Source organism: Camponotus floridanus, unplaced genomic scaffold, assembly GCF_003227725.1.
Source record: "Camponotus floridanus strain SB8 unplaced genomic scaffold, Cflo_v7.5 scaffold5, whole genome shotgun sequence".
Lineage (NCBI taxonomy): Eukaryota > Metazoa > Arthropoda > Insecta > Hymenoptera > Formicidae > Camponotus > Camponotus floridanus.
In genome coordinates, this window is record NW_020229658.1 from 255,588 (window position 1) to 276,120 (window position 20,533).

At 36.6% G+C, this 20,533-nt stretch overlaps 1 protein-coding gene across 1 annotated transcript in view; it reads right to left on the reverse strand.

Moving 5' to 3' along the window:
* Nucleotides 1–20,533, reverse strand: part of LOC105254040 (acid sphingomyelinase-like phosphodiesterase 3a) — a 42,272-nt gene that overhangs the window by 4,830 nt on the left and 16,909 nt on the right. Inside the window, exons 2-7 of the mRNA XM_011262493.2 lie at nucleotides 12,978–13,051; nucleotides 11,335–11,403; nucleotides 9,663–9,831; nucleotides 8,127–8,332; nucleotides 7,521–7,717; nucleotides 218–398 (exon numbers count right to left, since the gene is read on the reverse strand). Coding sequence (XP_011260795.1) covers nucleotides 218–398; nucleotides 7,521–7,717; nucleotides 8,127–8,332; nucleotides 9,663–9,831; nucleotides 11,335–11,403; nucleotides 12,978–13,035 — 880 coding nt within the window. The 5' untranslated portion in view covers nucleotides 13,036–13,051. The remainder of the gene's footprint in view (nucleotides 1–217; nucleotides 399–7,520; nucleotides 7,718–8,126; nucleotides 8,333–9,662; nucleotides 9,832–11,334; nucleotides 11,404–12,977; nucleotides 13,052–20,533) is intronic.

Below are 20,533 nucleotides of genomic sequence, written 5' to 3' on the forward strand. Positions count from 1 at the left end.
TAATAAATTACAACAAAAATATAGCAATTCACTTTCAGAGATATCGAATAAATTTGCTTTGCTTTCAAGTTTATGTTCCACGATTTTATAAATAAAATACTTTTATTTATAAAATATTAAAATACCAAAGTTATATAAATCTAAAAGTATTATTATTTTTTTGTTAACATATCAAAGTGTTCCTAAAGCCCGCTGATTTGCCGCGTATACAACGTACCTGTGTCGCTGTAAATTACACGAAACGTATCCGAGTGCCAATGACCGAAAAACTGTCCCCGAATGATGTCCGAATAGAGTCGCACTGTCTGAAGATACTTGGTGTTGTGCCTCTCATTAAGGGTCGGGGCGCCGTTTTCATGGTCGTCCACTCCCGGTGGCGTGTGGCCGACTATGTACACCTGACCGTTACAGAACAGAATAGGGAATGAGCATCGAACATCGATATTTCGAAAATCTGCATAGTTAGCTCTCCACGTTCCGCCATCAATTCTGCTTTAATATCCATTCATGTAAACTCGATGTTTCTTCCGATACTATTGATGTTTTCCGCCTCATGTAGATTAACCTCTGACACACCATCCGCGTTGTTGCTTGACATGGAGATATTTTCTAATGCAATATATACGTATCGTAATAAATTCTTTTTCACATAAATATAGCATAAAGATAAAAGATTTCTTTTTTTAATTTTAAATTTATCAAGCTTTAGGCAACGAGATTCGATAAAGAAATTTTGCAATTCAAAGTTGTTATTACACCGATTGAATCATAAACGCTCGTAGAATATTTGATATATTTCTCGTATCCTGTTATATTTTAATTTATTATCATTAATATTCTATTAATGTTGTATAATAATGTTCCATTTCAATGCATACTTTGAAAGCATGAAAAGCATCTCTATTAAACTAACGTCATGTAACAATGCCATCGAGAATCTCGCAATTCCATATATCTAAATTTGCTTCAACATATAATGTCGTCTCGTATTCCAAATGGCGATGTATCTAAATCCATTAAAGTAGAAGTACCTTCCTCTATTACAAATTATTGATATTGGTATCTGAAGATAGTTGAAGTGTTGTTTCACATATGGATACACCGGCCATATTGACAATATTTTTATGATCAAAGAGTGCAGACTAGATTTGTACTGCTCTGACCATAAAATGAAATCAGTTTGGTCAATATTTTTGAGTAAAGGGAGATATATCGCAAATAGTTAATAAACCCATTTCCAGCTGATTGAAATTTGTATATAATTCTTATATAAATAGAAAGAGATAGAAAGAAAAGAGAAAACACGTAATTCTAAATTTTCACCATCGAGAAGAGATATTTTTTGCCGCCTCGTGTTGCAAATTATTTCCTTATTCTAAAAAAATATAAAAATGGAAATCAAATATCTGTTACATGTACTTGAATGTTAAGCGCATACATTATATATATATATATATATATATATATATATATATATATATATGTATGTATTCGAGTATAAACTCTGAAATATCTTATCAATAAACCAAGCCGATTCGAAAACTTTGCAACGCTAATATTATAAATTCACGACAGGAAGCAAATAATAATCTAATTTATATATGAAGCCTGCGATGAGGGAGAATATCGAGAATCGGAGGCTAAATATCAACGGCCGTCTTCCGATGGCCACGGTCAAAGAGCGGAAGCATTCTCATTCAACAGCAACCCTTAGTTATGTCGCGTGACTGCATCCCGGCTAAACAGACGCTCCGAAGTGAATCACGTACGCGGCTACGCAATGTGTCTCCTGGGACGTAGGAAGTCTCGTTAGCGTCGGCAAACCGGCCAGCCGCCAGTCGAGGACGGTTGCGCACACATACGTACATTACACGTTCGATCGTGGTATCCGTCGCGACGACGAAGGGTCGAATACGAAGGACTACCAGATATCTAATCGGACACGTACGCGAAATTAGTCCCACCGGTTGGGAACATAAATTGATGTTGGCGTTGAAAGGGAAACTGATTTTTCAATCAAAGATACCTTTGGCTATCAAGGAAGCGTTTGCACGTATCATTCGCGAAGAATTGTCGGAAAATACTAACAATAATTGATTCGATAAAGCCTATTTAATATTAACGCTTCCTATGCTAACTAAATATGATGATAAATGATGATAGATGATGAGAATTAAATATATTCATGATTTCATAGACGATGCAGAGGCCAATGTTGTATGTAGAGAATAGGAGAATGCAAATTGTATCATTATTTATATTATCGAATAAATAATTAAATACAACAACTGATGATATGTATCCGTGATCAATATTGACTCGAAATAAAAGTCAGCCACTCCCATAGGACCGTAAGATATTTCAAGCGAAATGGTGAATGTGCGGATAAAACAAAAACTCGTTAAGTGGATAACGGTGGAAAAGGAAATGGAGAGAGAAGAGAGAGATACGTTTTTCATTTTCGCGAATCCTTTCTCGAGCTCCTCGCGGACAGGCCCGGGAAAGGTCTCCTCCGAAACGATGGGCGATCGCGGACGCGAAAGCCGATTGCGGTTGAGCATAAGAGCGACGCGTTCGGAATTATATGTGACGGGATGTCGCGCGAATAAATGCAAAAACGGAGGGGAAGCAGGGGTCGCGCTCTCTTGGCAACCTCTCGTGAACAACCCGATTGCCGGTACCGCGACGGGATTGAAAAATATCGCACGAAAAGCGCGAAAAGAGCAGACGTTCGATTTTAAATTGCCGCCGAGGGCCTTTTGCCGAAGGTGCAGGAATCACGGCCGCCATTCACCGGAGGCACGAACGAATTGGGCACAATGGCTCGCTGATTGGTCAGTTTTGCCGCTGACGCTCTTAAACGACTCGTAATTTGTAATCGCATTATCCAGTCTGACGTTCAAAAACGATCGATCGATCCGTCTCCTCCTTCCGGACAGCCAAACCACCCTCGCCGCCAAACGCGATATCGCTCGTTTCTGGAACGCGAAGATCGAGAAGCCTTCTCGGATCGTTTGGGAGGCAGCAGCGTCGGCGCCGGATTATATCTGTCCACGGAAAATCGGATTTCTATCTCTTGGACCTCGGCGCTCAACCCCCCGCCTGGTGTCTCTGCGCGCTCTTTTTATCCGAGCACATAAGGACGTACAAGATTTTCCGAGAATTCTTCCGGAAATCCCTGGAGAGAGCGCGTCCGCAGAGCGATCGAGCGAGTATCGAGATAGAGGAGGAGGGGAAAAAAGAGAGAGAGAGAGAGGAAGAATTATTGCTGGGTTATCAGAGTCGCGGGACCAACGAGCCGTGTTCGCTATATTTTCCGATTGTTATTACCCTACTGGTCATTTCATCGCTTTGAAGAGTACCTATCGTGCGACGGCTATTTTGCTTCCACGCTCGTTGACTCGCACTAAGAGCTCTTTGAGCGAGACGAGAGACGAAGAGAAAGAGGGAGAAGCTTTAAGAGTCTTCTGGGAGCTGGTGGAATATCGCGCATGGTTATCGGACAGAAAATACAGTTGTTTTATCGAAACCGATCACACGATGCATTATTGTCATCGTGTTGTCGTCTGTCTAGTCTTGTCGATCTTATTTCTTCTTAAAACTTGAGGCTTCCTGAAACTTGTCGAATATGAAGAGATAATTGCAAAAATAAAAATGCAATTTTTTGGGGAATTATAGATAGTTGTCGATAAGAATAAAAATAATCGTTTAAGGATGCTTTGTATGTACAATCCCAAGGAAAAAGTAACTGAAAATCAATATTGACGAATATATCCTTTTGGTGTATTTTGAGTATGAGAAATTGCATGGAATTTATTGCATTTATTGCGTTTTTACTGAAATATTCCGAATTTTGTTAATCAAAATGATTAACAAAATTCTTTCGGCAGAGAATTTTGCCTTGTGACATGGCTAACTTTATTGAATTATATTTAATATTTTTTTTAACCAGTTAGTACTTGTATAATATTTGACCAAATATTTCCTTTGTATCTAAACTACACTTTTGCAAATTTTAAACAAATTTTGAATATTATTATGTGTTTTTGTCATTTGAATCGACGTGGTTATACGTTTCCCATAAAAACACATGTTAATTCGGTGCAAATTAAAATCCTTACAACTTGTGAACGCTTTAGTGAATCGATTTAAAAATTGTACTGAAGATTCTAAACGTATGTAAGGACATGCTGTACAATTTTCATTAAATTCTCAATATTTTGAAAATAGATACGAAACATCCTTAAACACGCATTCGATTGAAAATCGGACAACATTCGTATGCATTTAGAGATGATAAATATGCGATGAGAATATTATGAAGTAAATCTTACGAATAATTTTTGACCTTTTTTTAACCGTAGAGAATAAAAAATTTAAGCGGAGTTTTATTGCGCGCGTAGTATGGAGAAGTGCGCTGAAAAATGTACGTCACTCTTCATACACGAATGCCATCCCGTGGCGTTATGCGGGGGATATAACAGGGTTGCCTTTTCGAACGTGCACGTAGGTGAATGCGTCGATGGTGTCGGAGATAAACGCGACAGCTCTCCCTCTCCCTCCCTCTCTTTTTCTTTCTGTCTCTCTCTTTCTGTCTCTCTCTCTCTCTCTCTCTCTCTCTCTCTCTCGGCTACATCCGTCCGGTTAATACGATCGGGATCAATGGCGGTGGCGTGCAACGGTTTACGTATACGAACGAAGGGTCTCTCCTCTCTGGATCTCGTGTATGGAATACCAAGTCCCTCCATAATTTATCGCTGGTCGTGCCATCCCGGTCGCGTGAAGGATCTCCCTCGCGTATGTCGGACTCGTTCTGCACAGCCCCCGCGGCGTAATCGATAACCGATAACCGACCCCGCGTGATACTCGATAGGTCCCGACTCTTGGAAGACCTCCATTGGCTCTGCGCGAGCGAGCAAACGATACCGGAACCGTCGTGACGCGACTCTCGCGATCCTGGCTCTTGTGCGTATTAATTGGATCGCTCATCGAAGAGGATAAATTTGCGACCGTCTCTCCGTCTCGCTAGATTGTGACAATATCCCACATCCCACACGTAATAAATATTATTCATTTGTCATCGTGTTTCATCACGTGAGAATCGAAATTGAAAAAAAGAGAGAGAGAGCAACGTGTGTATGTGTGCGCAGGTGTAATTACGCACGTGTGATATGTGTCGAATTGGAAATTTCCCCGAGAAATTGTATTCATTGGGAATGCAGAGCCACTGTCTCTACAATTTGCATTTGAATCTTGGACGTGATTATACAATTTGCTCCGTCCTTCCTGCGAGAATATCTGTTTAGCCGCGATTATAAATTTCTGCGCGTGAGAGCCTCCGTAAACCGTCGACATGTGTGCCACGAGAGAGAAAGAGAGAGAGAGAGCCGATAAGCCATCGAATAATGAACCGAAACGTGATCGAGAAAATCGAAAATTGCTATGTGTCAGCCGTCAGTCTAGTGAACATGTATAGTCGCTCGCTATAATTTATAAGCGCGCGAACCGAGGAGAAACGAGAACGATGATGACAACAGCTCGCTTGATAAATCATACATGCCATATCGAAGTCCTATCAACGGGGATTTTATTCGCTTCATATGTCTTCGTATGCGCTACGAAAATTTATTTCATTAAAATTTATCTTTTCTGCCTCTCCCCCTCCCCCTCTTCTTGTTCTCCGTATCGCGTTAACGTTTTTTTTTTAATATGACGAGCAAACAATGCGAGATGCGTTATATTCCGCGATCCTTTACGTTGCTCGCTTTTCGTTTCGTCGACGTACATCGTAGATCTCGTTTGTTCGAAATGAAAAAAAAGGAAAGAAAAGAAGGAGAACATATCTCGTTGCACGGTGGCGGTAAGATGTGGAGGCTGCAATACCGTCGTCTTAAATTTTCCCTAATGCCGCTACATTCTTGAGTTTCTCACGCTTTTTATGAAACAATAAAGTGTGCTGAAGCCGAGTAACACTTTTGCGTGGGTACCCTTCAATTACTCAACTTGTCGTGCGACACGCGAGATATCTGGTAGGGTGTTTTATAGGTACCGGTGCTTATTTACTCGCTAAAACATTGCCCGTAATTTCACGATCTTTGGCAAACACTCGATGACACTAGAGCAATCGTGAAAATTCTCTCTCTGTCCCTTTGTAAAACTTTATGCGTGTGCGTGTATTTAAAAAAAATAATATGTTTTGTATCATATTGGGACAAAGCAAATATCACGGCGTTTTGCAGAATGAATTTAGTAAAATTATCAAATCAATAAATTTTAATTAACTTATCGAATCAATCAATTTGAATAAAACAATTTATAAATATAAAAGTAGTTTAATCAAATTATGCAAAAAATAATATTTTATTTTACATTTTCTATGTGATGTTTAAAGAAACAAAAAATGATTAAAAAATCCAAATTATATTTTTGATTAGTTTATTTTATTCATGTATGTGCGTGTATATGTTATGAATAGAGAATGTATATGTATACGATATGGTGCAAGTTGTCATTTATTTTTTTAATTTTACATCTAGTCTCTTTTACACACGTCAAACATTACAGATGTCAAACTGTCAGGCACAGTTTTGAGTCACGATGCATGAATATCTAGATAGAATATGCACGCTCCGAATACGCGCAATTTTGCGTAAAGCATATATACCCGATAGCGCGATAGAAGCAGATATCGAGTGCGCATAGGCTTTTGCACGATTAAACGCTCATTTATCCCATCAATCCCCGTATTAAAACACGCGTCTGTAGGTTTACCAATTGATCAACTTCATTATCAAAGGGCTTAATTTACGTACGAGTGTCATAATGGCGACTTGACGCTCGAAACGCCGTTGTACGTATGTTTTCATCGATCCCGGAAAATTGATTGACACGTAAAAAAATTTTTCCTTTATATTAAATTGTCTTTTTATATCCAATACGTACGTAAAGATGTGTCACGTATACATACATGTGCGCGATTGAACGAGCATAAAAAGTTTCAAGGACTTTCACGACCTTTGTACGCGGCCGATATTCGTTTTGAAATCAAATTACCAAGATAGTTATTCTCATTGGCTATTTTCGCTTAATTTAGTTTCACGTTTGTCCAAGGGTTGGAGTCGACTGATATCGTTGGCAAAATAACGCGACGTTAAAGAATGAGAATTCCATTATTGGTCAGATTATTCAAACGATTTATGCGGAATCGAGGCGAATTATTATCGAATCTCCGACTTTTTCTGGCATCTCCTTCCGTCGTATCCTTTAATCTTTATCAGCGCCTCTATTCCAACCGATTAAGATTGCTCTTATCGCTCTCCCTTTCGCGTTAATTTCTCGTTCCAAAGGATCTAACCAAAGTCCATGAAAATCACTCGTGTCGATATCATGGCGGGAATTATTTGGGAAAGAAAGGATGCGTCGTGTCGCACCGTAATAATGGCGCGTTCGGAAAGAGAGAGAGAGAGAGAGACGAGACCAATGATTTCGTATATTTCGCGCGGAGCATCCTAGGAACCTACCGTTTCCTTCTTCTTCCGTGCATTCTCTAGCACCGACTGGAACCAGAACCATTGGCCGAAGGGATCCTGCGTGTTATCGACCGTGCTACTTCCGACACGATGCAGCATACGGCTGTCGACCGGGCTCAGCCACAAATTCGTATTAAGGAAGACGATCCGATATTTTTTCGAGCGCTGCTCGATCGTGTAGTAGCCGGCTGCAACAAATTTTGAATAGTGCCGTGGCAGTAAAGCCCCGGGGGGCGAATTTATGTTCGCCAATAAGCTTACTTTGTGCCGTAACACATTTTCCGAGGGAGATAGAGGGCATCCATAAATGTTGCATCGACCCGTTGCGCTCGTTTCGAATCAAAGAGCGCCGCGAATCCCCATTCACCGATCATTTATGGATCTCTCGGAGAACGTTTCTTTATGAATTTTAACGCGTTCAATTTATAATACGCCGGCACAGATATTTTAGAGATTATTCAATTAGCCCTCGAGATCTAAAACAACCAGATTTAAGCAATTTCTTCGAGATACGATAGATATGACCGGCGAGATTCGAAACGAAATCCTGCCCTCATCTCGTCCTACAGCTTCTCGCGAGTAACGATGTTTGCTCACCCTTTACGAACGTGTCCACAGCCTCTGGTGGTAACCAGTGCTGCCATAGAGTCGCCAGCTGAGTGTAATTCACGCCGACGTCTTCGTGGCCGAGAGCGGGGAACACGAATTGTCCTTTGAACGTGCGGTGCAACAGATCGGTCAAATTCCGCAGACACAGTAGACGCAGCTCGACGCTCATGCTGGTGGAGCGTGTCAGTGCGTCGCTGCAACAAGTAGTTACAGCCTCGTTAGTCGCACTTGTAACGCAAGGGAGAGGGGATTATCGGAGGAGGTGCGAGAACGCGCAATTATCATTGATAAATATAAGACGAGGGCCCACGACGCGAAATGAGGACGCATCGTGTCGGGCACGCGAGACGAGAAAGGGATGAAAATCGAACGCGTTGTCATCCGAGTTGATAATTGCGCGTTGATAATTACGTCAGCTGATAACTTAAACTCTGTCGCGTCTCGACGGTCGGAAGCCGGAGAAAATTAATGCAAAACGATACGACTGACGTGTCCTAAGAATGTAATTATAAAATAATTAAAAAAAAATAATTTTTAACTATCTTTCTCCCGAATTATTTATATCGATAATTTTGCAACGTGTAAAGAAAGAAAGATTTGTATCTTTTTGTCTCTCCAAACGTTTAATTAAATTTATCGATTAAAGTAATAAAAGGTTTAGAGAGGTAAACAAACGTTTGAGTAAAACAATTATATATGCCAGACGATGCGAATCGAATTCAATTAAAAAAATAGCGAAACAAACTTTGCGAGTACCATCGATATTAGGGCGTGATGAATTTGAAATTTGTAGCATTTCAAAAATGCATTTACGTCTTTTAATAAACGACTCGTATCGTTTTCTAGCATTCGCTACTCGTATTTCTTTTATACATTTATGCTCCTCGATAATTGTGCGGCGGAGCAGCGTTAAGTGGCCAGAAAGCCATCGGTAGTGGATGCGATATATTTATACCGGTCAGCGGAACTCTTCGCTTTCCAATAATTAATTGGAAGTCGCGCACCTCTGACTAGAGTAAATCGTTTGTAAAATAAATTTATTTAACGGTAATAAATTCAACGCATAATAATCGCGTTATTAGCTGAATTAACAAATTGCCATTCCCCCAAACTGGATCTTGTTTATGATTTTATTGATAATAAATGAGACCTCGTGAATAAATTACAATACGTTAATGATTCATTTAACAACAATCGTTATTAACGGTAACACATCACGTATCGTGTTTGACTATTGTGAAGCTGAATATTTTCATAAATTTCAAATGCGCGATATAAATTAGCGATAATAATAATTGACAAAATAACCTCGACATCAGCCAAAAATGCATTTAAAAATAATGATAATGATGTAACAATCAATTCTCACAAATAAATTCAGAAACGGAAAGATATTTTAATGCGTATTATCATGTTTGAGATTAATTTCCATACGTTTAATTAATCGAAAAAGAAAAAAACAATGAAAAAATACGAAAAATATCGTGCATGAAAAATCCTTATGAAACTACGCGTTTAACCTACCCCGTCCACAGGACAAACTCGATCCCTTCGCCGTGCATCGATTTCATCGCCCGCGCCGCCGATTCGATGAGGGCCCAGGGCGAATCGCAGCTGTAGTCGCCAAACTTGCCTGCCATTTTTCTGTCGACTCTTATCCTGCTGTCGAGACTGTTTCTCGTGTTCCAGCACACTGCAACACACGCCGGTGGTGTTAAACGAGCCCGAGAAAGGGTCGTTCGTGGGAACCAGCGAGATGGAGCGCAAAACAGGGTGCGGCCAGGGTTGCGCTTAAGGCTCGTATCGTCGTCCCGCTAACGTTCGTACGACACGAGGCCTAAGACGATAGCGGTAGGCCAGATAAATGTGGGAAGGCAACGTAGGGAGGGTAGGTCCGCAGTAATGCAAGTCGTGTCGCTATTTCGCCAGCGAGTCTCGTGCCAGCCAAACACGCTAGGTACTTTAAAGCGATCGGTAAATACCAGTGCGGGGGAGGACGAGAGGGCTTGGGATCGGTAAATAACAGTTTTACCTTCCTATTAGAGGAATGATAATAATTCGCTCATGCAATCGTCGAGAAATGAAGGGTATAACGAAACGAGGGCGTGTATTCGTTAAAGCTCGATCCGTCGCGTGCTAAATATGTATGTAAACTCGAATGGTGTAAGCTTTCTTTTCCGAAATGAAAAATATACACAACTTTTCAAGGAGTAATATATAATAAATGATATATATATATATATATATATATATATATATAAACGTAATACATAAATATATAGATTTGACATTTTCGGAAAATTAACGATCAACGAGTTGTCTCCTTGACTTTTAATCTAATTTCATTTTTCATGATTAATTTTCAAAAATATACAAATATTTTAATAAAATTTTTACAATTCCAGATAAATGTTACTTTAATGATGAATGTGTAATGATTTTTCGTGAAAGATTTTCTTGAAAGATTTCAACTCTAAAATTATCCGTCAAAACACTTGCCATTAAGCGTTTGTAAAGTGTAAAACAAGATGTGTATAGTAAGTGTATAACAAAATGTGTATAGTAAGAGAAAAAGATGAAAAGTATATTCGCATTACATATTTTAGAGAATATAAAGTCTTTGATGGAAATTTTCACAAAATTCACATAATAAATGCGCAAGAATTTTCATGAAATGCTCGGGAAAGTTTATACCTCGAGGCATCTGGCAACACAGGGTAGTAACATCAAGGCTCGGGTTTCGCATCGGGAGGTCGATCACGTATATACTCCCTAAGAGCGAAAAAGCGAAAAGTGAAAATTTTCGCGCGAATTTCGCAAAATCGTCATGTCGTGACTTCGAAGAAATAATGAGATTTCATAAAATGAGATTTGTGTGAGTGATTGAATAAAATAAAATGTGAAAAAAATTCACTAACAATTACGTGTTCGACGTCCAGAGCTAGATATATTTGAGTGAAAAGCAAACCCCGAGTTGAAATCACTTTGAGAAATTGTTTGAAATCTCTACATTTGTAGAAATCAAACATTTGCGCAGCATGTACATGCAAATTGTTTTTCTTCTACAAAATGCTAATTAAAAATATAATTCAAATATATATATTCCAATTTCTCGATAAGTTAAAAGAAAATGGAGACGTTTCGTCATCTTGCAAAATTATAAACAAATTGTTAAACTGATCGCAAATTAACTTACTGCTGCCGGCGTTTCCTTGCGTAGCATACTTTGGGTCGTAATGAATGTCGGTGATATGCCAGAAATATCCTTGAAACAAAAAATTTTTCTTTACTCTGATTATAGACTAGGATCATTTTTTTTAACAAAAAATAGAAAAGAATTAACATTAAAATGTTCGCATCTGAATAGTATATTTCGACGCTTGTAACGCGATTGAACACCGCTGGCTGGTTTCGATCGAATCGCATATTCCAAAAAGGTAACACGTGACGAATATTCCACCGAATAAAAATAACTTATTTGTCAGTGCAGAGCGACGTGAAATTTCAAATACTATCGTTATTTATTAAGAGACTTAGTTTACATGGTTTTTTATATAAACTCGCCATTTTTATATATTTTTTCCAATAAATAGCTCTTTTTATATCTTTTTTAGATAAATAGATTCTTCCTTCTGTAAAATTTGGTCAAAATATCTCAACAATTAAAATCGATATAATATCGACGAGTTCAATTTTCCGCTGGCGTAGTATGGAAAAAATATACATCTCGCACCAATTGCTACGCTCCCATTGTCACAAATAAACATAGGGATCATATTCACGTGTCTACGTGAAAAATGCTGCAGTGTACATCGCGAAACTCGTTGCGCGGATGGAAATTTCGCTGTCCCAAATGTGCCGTGGCAAATTTTTTGTCATTACAAGCGAAGCGTTATACAGAGACTCGTGAAATTGAGGCCGATTACATCTTGGAAACAATAACGACTATGGAAAATAACACGAAAATCAAGAATATTGTTGCAAGCTTTTACGGACGTACAGAGTGCTTCGTAATTGCGTTTTCCGTTTTGAAGAAAAATTTTCATGTATTTTTTAATGCACTGGTAGATTCTTAATTGCCTCTTTGCTATCGAATCACTTTAAGCACAAATTTTGCTCTCCAAAAAAAGATACTAAAAAAATGATTTATACAAGAAATTGATAGCGTAAGAAGTATTTTATCTTACTGTGTGTAAGAAAAAAGAAAGAGAAAACGCGCGCACGAGAGAGTTATTACATTACGTTTCTATTTTTATTCGCTCACCCCTATCTCGATGGACTTGGCTCTGGATTATTTTAGTGTCTACCGTAAATGTAACGATGCTTCGAATAGCAAAATTGTAATTGCTATTGAAAGTATGATGAAGATCTTTGATATTAAATGTGCTTGCGGCAGTCATGACAATCGTAAAATAGAATAATAACCATATATTCTCCAACTATATTTGTGCTATAATTTTATTATAAAAAAGGGAGCGCATGAATTTGAGACGCGCTTCAATCTCCCGGCTACATCTAACATTGCCGTCCTTTCAAAGCTACTATATATAATGCTCGGAAATTTTTCTCTCTAGAAACTCGCACCGCGGGATGGATTTTCTCGGGGGGTGGATTTTCTCGGGGGGATGGATTTTCGCGGCGCCTAAACGATAGCCAGATTGCCGCGCCCGAAGGCATCGGATGAGCCGCTATGGTACACATAATAATCCCTTCTACTTTTCTCGCAGAGGGATTAAAAATGCACCGATCATAGTGCATGGAGAAAGAGAACAAAATGCGCTGCAAATATATAAAGCATTATAATTCATTGTCCGCGAAGAGACAGCACAGTGTACTTACCTATCTTCCCTTGCACCGCGCACAGCCACGAGAGCAGTATCAGGTAGTCGCGTATCATCTTTCCGGAATCGCACCTGTAATTACAGATCATTTGAATGCTACAGGAGAGAACAGCATCGCGCGATAACGATGACAAAGGTTTTGTTTGCGCTCGAGTGTAATGTACAATATATTTTACAATCTCGCGAGAGATTGAAGCTAAGAACTCAACTATGAGATAGGGTATATTTCCCACACAAACGGAGTATATTTCCCGAGTCGTAAAAGATGATAAGTATATAAATATATATATATATATATATATATATATATATATATATATATATATACAGGATGACAGAATAATCTCTTCCCAAAAAAAGCTCTTGCAGCTTACCTCGAGAGCTTTTCGAAACACTATAATGAAGTATATTTTCATTGAGTACTTAATTTTACATAAATCATAAAATATCTAGTAAAATATTACTTAATACTTTTATGTACAAAATATAATGAGAGGAATCAATTGGTGTAAAGAAAACACATAATTGTTTCGAAAAAGAAAATATAAATGTTAATTGCAAATTACATATTTTTTCGTCGAAACAATTATATGTTTTTTTTACACCAATTGATTCCTCTCATTATTTTGTACATAAAATATTCAGGTAAGATAATTAAAAAATAAATATTTTACTAGGTTTATGTAAAAATTAAGAAATTATTTCAAGCTTCATAACTCGAAAAGTACTCGAAAAAATACATGAATACATGAAAAAATACCTTATTATGATGTTTTAAAAAGCTCTCGAGGTAACCTACAAGAGTTTTTTTTTAAAAGAGATTGCCCTGATATCCTGTATATAAAATGTATGTAAAAATGGATGATGTTAAGTGGAATAACGTTTCGCATAGCTTAAACACGATATGCAAATAAAGATCAATCATTAATAGTTGGCTAATAATACCTTTGCGCCAAATTCATGATCTAGATTTTTCTCCGCGCTTCTATTTCCAAGACAAACGAGGTGGGAGAGAAATCAATTCTCGCGAAATTTTAGCGCGATTTCGCAGCGTGCTCGGGATTTTATTTACCCTGACGCTCTCAATAATTTCAATCATGGGCGATACGCTTTCAGATTCGACCAATAGGAGGATTTGTTGATTTATGCATTGAATGTCGCAAGAAATGCGGCAAACAAATATCGACAAATTTGTTGGCTTTTTCCGTTTTGCGCAAAAACAAACTGCCTTGTGTACGAGATACCTTTACCATGAAAATCAAATCGTTGAGCGGTTACGTTACACATAATCCCCATATCTCGGGGATTTTCACAAAATTGGCAGGGTCAAACGTTGAAAATCAAATTTTGTTTATACGTCAAATGAAATTCATCTCTCCACGAAAAATATGTGACATATGCCGCCGCGCATAATTAATGCAGTTGCGCGCGGCTATTCGTTTCCCGGCGAAATGTAAATATTCAAGATAAATGACGCAGCGGGAGTTGATAAACAAGCGCTAATTTCGGATTTAATTCGACGACAATTGCACGCCTCGCGAGTTGCACGTCCGCGAACAGCGATACATCACTCAAACGTCTTCTTACACGAGTACGTTTTTCATCCAAATGATTAAAAACACTTCAACGCAGGCGTAACGCAATCTCCGCGATAATGTATGATTTTAAATGAAAATTAATTGATATCGGGGCTTTTCTCTTCTACCTTTCAATTTTTAATATTTACACCATATTGATATTTTTGGCGCATTCAAAATGTACAGAGCGCTCATTGAAGCTTTTGACGCATTTTTCAAGGGATACAAATATTGGAAAAATCTACAAAAATTCACACATCTTCTATGATCCTTCTAAATAAAGGCTGGAATAAATGGATAAATTCGCTTTAATATATTTTTATACAAATATACGAACAAGTGTTCGTAGTGCATCGTTACGAGAACATTGGTGGGATCAAAAATAGCTCTCGTATGTACGGAGTAAGGGTTAATCTTCTAGCGCGCTATTTCGTACTAGGATGAAAAATTACATAATTATCATTCTACATTTTGCTGTCATCAATCTTTTTGGCTTTAAATATGCATCTCATTTAAATATTTTTTTATATAATTATTTTTTTTAATTTCCACACTTTTCGACGACATTTATTCGCGCTCTTACGTCGCTTATCGTATCGTTGCGGATCTGTAAACGCTGAAAAGCGAATAAGCGCGGCGTGGGAAAGGGAGGGACGCGAGCACATTTGGCCCGGCGGCCATCGTGAATTTCAATTTGCGACTAGCGCACGACGAAAACGACAAGCAGAATTACGGAGCGAGCCATTACCGAGCAATCGGTCTATCATGAACGGTCTTTTGTACTATGCCCGAGCATAGGGACGACGAGAGGGAGGAGAGCGGAAGTTTACGATGGGACACGCGATTTTCTTGTTCGTTTCGGGGAGGGTTCGCGAGCATGCGCGACCGAGCGTTAACGACTTAATGCGAAATAATAGCCGGCGTATGTCGATGTCGCGAAATAGGCTACATGAATAATTCGCGGCGTTAAAACATCGTTACATCGGCATCGCAATATGTGTTTCACGAAACGGATATTTTCGCCGAAACTTAACGACTCGAGTTATTATTCGAGAGATGGATTGTGTCCCGGCCGAATTATTCAACTCTGAAGAAATCGTTTCTCGAATCAATTTGTGCAAATGATGATAAAGCCAGGATATGCGCTTGACAGTTGCGCTTTTTGCCTCTAATATATATTGTATTTTTTCTCCTCTCTTTGTATTTTCTGCAAATTTAAACTTGGATAAAATGAGAATATATATATATATATATATATATATATATATATATATATATATATGAGAATATACAGGATGTCCCATTTTTAAAAAAACGCACCTCGATAATTCTTCAACGAAGCATTTTCAGCAAAAATGTTTCCGACAAAAGTCGAATGGTTTCAAGGGAGACATAAGATGGTATCATTAATTTGATCTTGAATAGTTACGTGAAGGTCATCTTCAATTTTTTAAATGAAACTGCTTACTTTTTATTGCATATTCTTGCAGTTTATTTCGACCTTCAAATAACTATTCAGGTCAAATTAATGACACTATTTTATGTCTACCTTGAAACAATTTTTGTCTGAAATTTTTAACATTTTTGCTGAAAATACTTCGTTGAACAATTATCGAGGTGCGTTTTTTAAAATGGGACACTCTTTATATAGCGGACATATTGATGTTATCCCAAATAGACTTTGACTTTTTTAACATCTTGCGATGATTTCAAATTAGCGATACTTAATTGAGATTAAATAATAAATAATATTTCAAGCAGGCATTTTGCACATTTGCAAATATCTTATTGAAAATCACTTTATCTTCGTATAATTTATTAATGAGAACCTCTGGAGCAAATCTTCCCAATTTAGTATTTAGTGTCCATAAAGAAGAGAAGGGAAATGCCTTATTTATAACCAAGTATCTTTATTAAGAAAGTAGGATCAGTTTTATGGGTGCATAAAATACCAGGAAAAATGTCAATTAAAAGTAATGAAATGAAAAAGATATTAGATTAGCATGCAAAATTGATTGGCTTGTGTATTTATCGAATAAAAAATGAAATATCTGCTTTTTTGGGTAACTTTTATCAAATTTCTCACACCATTGGTGCTGCAATATCCACTCTTTATCTTCTCTTATGCATTTCACGTGTACCGCGTACTTAAAAATTTATTCGCAGCATCGAACTCGCGTAAACGAACAATCACTGTTCCCGATATGCTCGTATCCTAACGCGCTCTAAACTAAACACGAAACTTTAAAAACTGCGCTCGTAAATATTCATGACACGTGCGAGCTGTAATTACTCGTAATCGCGTGTCGCATCGTGCAAATGGCTATGCCGAGCCGCTATAAGAATTCCCTGTAATGTGCTAACGCGATAGCTGCCTCCCCTCGAGCGAGAATAACGAGCGCATAAACGATATTACATATCGCGCGAGCGCGTTGACTTTCGGATTAATAACTCGTACGCATAAACAATGTGATCTATGAAAGTGTCTAAAATCTCTAGCGTTGTTTTTGCAACGCGTCTGACAAACTCAACATTATGGGATACAGAATGAATCTATATAACTTGATCGTTTTTCATATTTTTATAGATTAAAGACTCTTTTATAGCGTGAATAAAAAAATTGAAGCTTTGAAATGAAAATACGTTGGGTAACGAATCTTGAATAATTTCTTCACAAAGAAGAATCTTTCCTTCAAGTTTATAGTAATTTTTCCAATTTATATTTAGCACATACACACACGTATAGTTACTCTTAAAAAACTTTTTAAATCGCACGTGTATCCCTATAAATACAAAAACGAAAAAATTAAAGAGATAATAAATTACTTTACCAAGAGATATTTTTCATAAATTCTCGTGCAGAAATTAGAAATGAGATGTACGTTAGATCCGACACCCTCGACAAGTATACCATTTGCCCTGTGTTTTCTTACCCTAGCGTTGTAAGCATGTTAATTCGTGCACTTTGCACTGCTTCACGCTCTGTTAAACTTAGATTATATCTGGTTATAGAAGCGCGTTGTCAACTAGATATAACATCACTAGTATCGCCCGAAACAAGGTTGCTGAGGAGGTTGTTTGACTATAAACCTGACTATAAAGCTGCTGTCGCACTATTACTTGACATGTCTCGTCTATATTAAAGCGTTGTATTCGGTCCTTCGAGTCTCTATCGTGGATCCTCCTCGTTGGAAAACGCTCGATTGACCTCGATACTGCATCATCCGGGTGATACACGGATGGCGGAGTAATTATCGACGCCCTTAGCGGCGACGATTGACGGAATTGTCTATCGTGCCGGGCGTCGCAAAAATCCGTTTCCTCGATCACGATTGCAAGTATATCGATGAACGTTTCTATCGTTTCTACAACGTAATCTTTCTATCACGACCCATCGGCAATCAGCAGGGAATCAGCAAGGGATCGCGATAAAGTGGAAGCACGTAGCTGCCATTCCTTCGCGATATCCGCCATGCCCAGTGGCGCATTTTCGATTAGATTGCCTAGACCTCAAGCTCAGAGAACGTTCCGAGATGTAAAAAGAAGAAAAAAATGTCGCTTCTTCAAGAAATTTTTAAAAATTCTAATTTTTTTAAAATTCTTTAAAAATGCATGGTATAAAGTTGAAAAATTAATAACGTGCATTCACCCTTTTCCGAGTTTGAATAATTTCCAATGATTTTGTGTCATATATCGTTTGTCTCGACAGCAATATAAAAGTACATTTTTTTCTTTAGTAAAATAAAATAATTTAAAATAATTTAAATTATTGAAGAAATTATGCGGAAATTATCAAGATAAATCCTATATTTCGCTAGAAAGAAGATCTTTTTATATATGTATATTTTAATATCTATATGATATGAAATAAATTCGATAAAGTAAATTAAGTAAATTAAGTAAATTAACACAGTGTTATTAAAAAAGCCAAGCTTAAAAAAAGCATAATTAGATTTTCAAAATTTTATTATGAAAAATGCTTATTTCTACATTTTCAACTTATTTTTTAATGGGAGAAACTAATTTTTCTTTCCAATTATACTAGATTTTCCAATCCATTTTATATATAAATTCACCGAGAATAAATTTTCGATAAAAACAAGTATAAATTAAATTATTGATTATATATATGTGTACATATATATATATATAAACTATATATAAATATGTATAAACTGTTTATTTCATGACATTGTTTATTTCAAAATCATAAAAGAGATGTGACAGATGTAAACAAATGATGTGAAATTTATATATAAAAGAAACATTAGAATTCTGACATCGGAGAATCTTTCTTTCTGTTCGAAAGAAGATAGGAATACAATAAGCGTATTGATTGGTTTTTCGAAGCTGAACTTCAATCGAATTATATTCTATAGAAAGAAGCCAACCAATAATTTTTCGATTGTTGATTGGTTCCTTTCTGCAGAATTCAAGATCCAATTTTATCTCGTTTCAAAATAAATCGCACATCAATGTTTCTTGGATTTTGTTTTGCTGTCTGAACATCCACGCTACAGCGATACATTTGTACGTTTTTTTGCACTTTCTACCCTTATTTGTTTTTAGTCTTCTCTGTTCAAAGCGTGATCATGTTTTATTCCAAGTAGAAAATATGAAAAAAAACACATCGTTCTCTACATTTCCTCTAAAAGCAAACCTATTAAATCAACAATTGTATTTTGCTGCAATGTAAAATTTTTCAAACATTTGTAATTATTATAATATTTGCAAAATATAACAAAAGTAATTCCTATTATATTTTAAAATGATGTATTTTCGATATTTTATCATAAAAAAACACCAATGCTCGAAGGTTTCTATTCTATCTGTGTGTATTCTGATTTAAATTTTTCTAGGGGAGAAAACAGGTCACAAAAAATCTTTGCTGTATTTATTTTATTTCTCAAACGAATTTGCAATCAAGGCAGCAGATTGCACTATCGCGTCGCATATAAAGCAGTAGCCGATATTTCCTACCTTACCAGAGAATTGCTTAAAGAAATTTATCAATCATGCTTCGGACAAAGTTATAGCAAATTCATTTGTAATAGTCTCTCTATAAATTGAAAAAGAGACTAAAAGCTATAATGATTTATTAATAACAATTCTCCTTTAAACAAAAATCTTTTTCCTTTAAACAAGATAATGCACATAAACTCAAATGCATGCGTGCATATTATATTTTTGATATTAAATATGCATATTAATGTTAATAATAACGCTATATATTGTTACATGTATGCAAAGTGAGCTCTCACGTAATACTTTGAAAATAATTTCTAAAATATACAAATAAATTATTTAAATAAATGTTTTACACAAAGATTGTATGATATTAGGACATTCCATAATCAGCATGATTTTACTCAGAGGAAAGGTGCTGCAAGATTTCAAGATTTTTTTACATCAAATAAAATTTTGTTTTACATAAATCGTTACATTTTTAATTATTTTGTTTGTAAGATAAAATCATGAAAAAAAATGTATGACAAGATATATTACAAGATATATTTCATAAATATGCAATGAGATATAAAATATCTTGCAAGTTCTCTTGTATCGAAATATTTGCTAAATTTTTCACAAAATAATGGATAGAATAAATTAATAATCATGTTTTCATACACATCTTTTATAATAATAAATTAATATAAATGTGTTTGCTTATAAAATATTCTTCATAAATAAATCTCAGACTTCTGCCAACAAAAATATTAAAATAAAGTCATCGAAAATTGTATAAAATCTCTACATATTTATGTCACGTGTCAAAATAAATTATAAAATGTCTCGTAAACTGATTTTTTTATAATTACCTTATTCTTACTTTTATATGCAGAGGACGACGAGAGGAATTAATATAAACGTAAACATTAAATATAATTTTATTTAAAAAAATTTAAGATGAATTTGAAATCTCAGCGGTGTCTTCACTCGAAACAAATTCATGTCACTGACAAAAAATAGTAAGATC